Genomic DNA, 795 nt, shown 5'->3' on the forward strand with positions numbered 1-795 from the left:
GTGGAAAACAGCCGTTGTGACGCGGAATACCACACGGGCCTGTACACGGGGGACAACATCCAGATTGTCAAGGACAACGTGATCTGTGCCGGGAACGAGCAGAGTGACGCCTGCCAGGTGGGCCCGTGTGCTCCCCCGAGTCCCCGCCCCATCTGCCTCTCCATCCACTGGCTGACCCCTCTCCTCCCCAGGGCGACTCTGGAGGACCCCTGGTCTGCAAGGTCAACGGCACCTGGATGCAGGCGGGTGTGGTCAGCTGGGGTGACGGCTGTGTGCCCAGCCACAGGCCCGGCATCTACACCCGCGTCACCTACTACCTGGACTGGATCCACCAGCACGTCCCCAAGGAGCCCTGAGCCTGTCCCTCGGGCTGCCACCCAGCGCCCTCCTGACCCCGACCATTGCTTCCTGCCCAGGTGTTTGCCCTCTCCAGCCCAGGGAGTGGGTGGTGGGCACTGCCTCTCATTAAAGTGTGTGAAGAGTACATGTGGTTGTGGCCATGTGTCCAGCTGTGGGCGTCACTGAGGGGGAGGGAGGGCTCCAGGGGCAGCCACACAGCCACTGTGTGTCACTGTCGGGACCCCTGGCCCTGAGCACGGGGCATTGCTGTGGGGACCCCCCTCCCCAGCCCCTGGTGCCTGGGGTTGTGTCTCCCTGGGGAGCGGTCATGTGTATTCAGGTCACATAAAGCAACACAGAACATTGAAAAGGTAATTCTTGCCCAGCCAGAGCGGCCCAGTGGTCGAGTGTAGACCGAAGAACCAGGAGGTCACAATTTGAGTCCTGGTCATTGAT

General features: G+C 62.5%; 1 protein-coding gene across 1 annotated transcript in view; it reads left to right on the forward strand.

Moving 5' to 3' along the window:
- LOC107182638 (mast cell tryptase-like) overlaps positions 1-497 on the forward strand; it is a 1,635-nt gene extending 1,138 nt beyond the window's left edge. Inside the window, exons 2-3 of the mRNA XM_015562029.1 lie at positions 1-117; positions 192-497. Coding sequence (XP_015417515.1) covers positions 1-117; positions 192-356 — 282 coding nt within the window. The 3' untranslated portion in view covers positions 357-497. The remainder of the gene's footprint in view (positions 118-191) is intronic.
- Positions 498-795: the final 298 nt, after the last annotated feature.

Source organism: Myotis davidii, unplaced genomic scaffold (genome assembly GCF_000327345.1).
Source record: "Myotis davidii unplaced genomic scaffold, ASM32734v1 scaffold8071, whole genome shotgun sequence".
In the NCBI taxonomy this organism is placed as follows: domain Eukaryota; kingdom Metazoa; phylum Chordata; class Mammalia; order Chiroptera; family Vespertilionidae; genus Myotis; species Myotis davidii.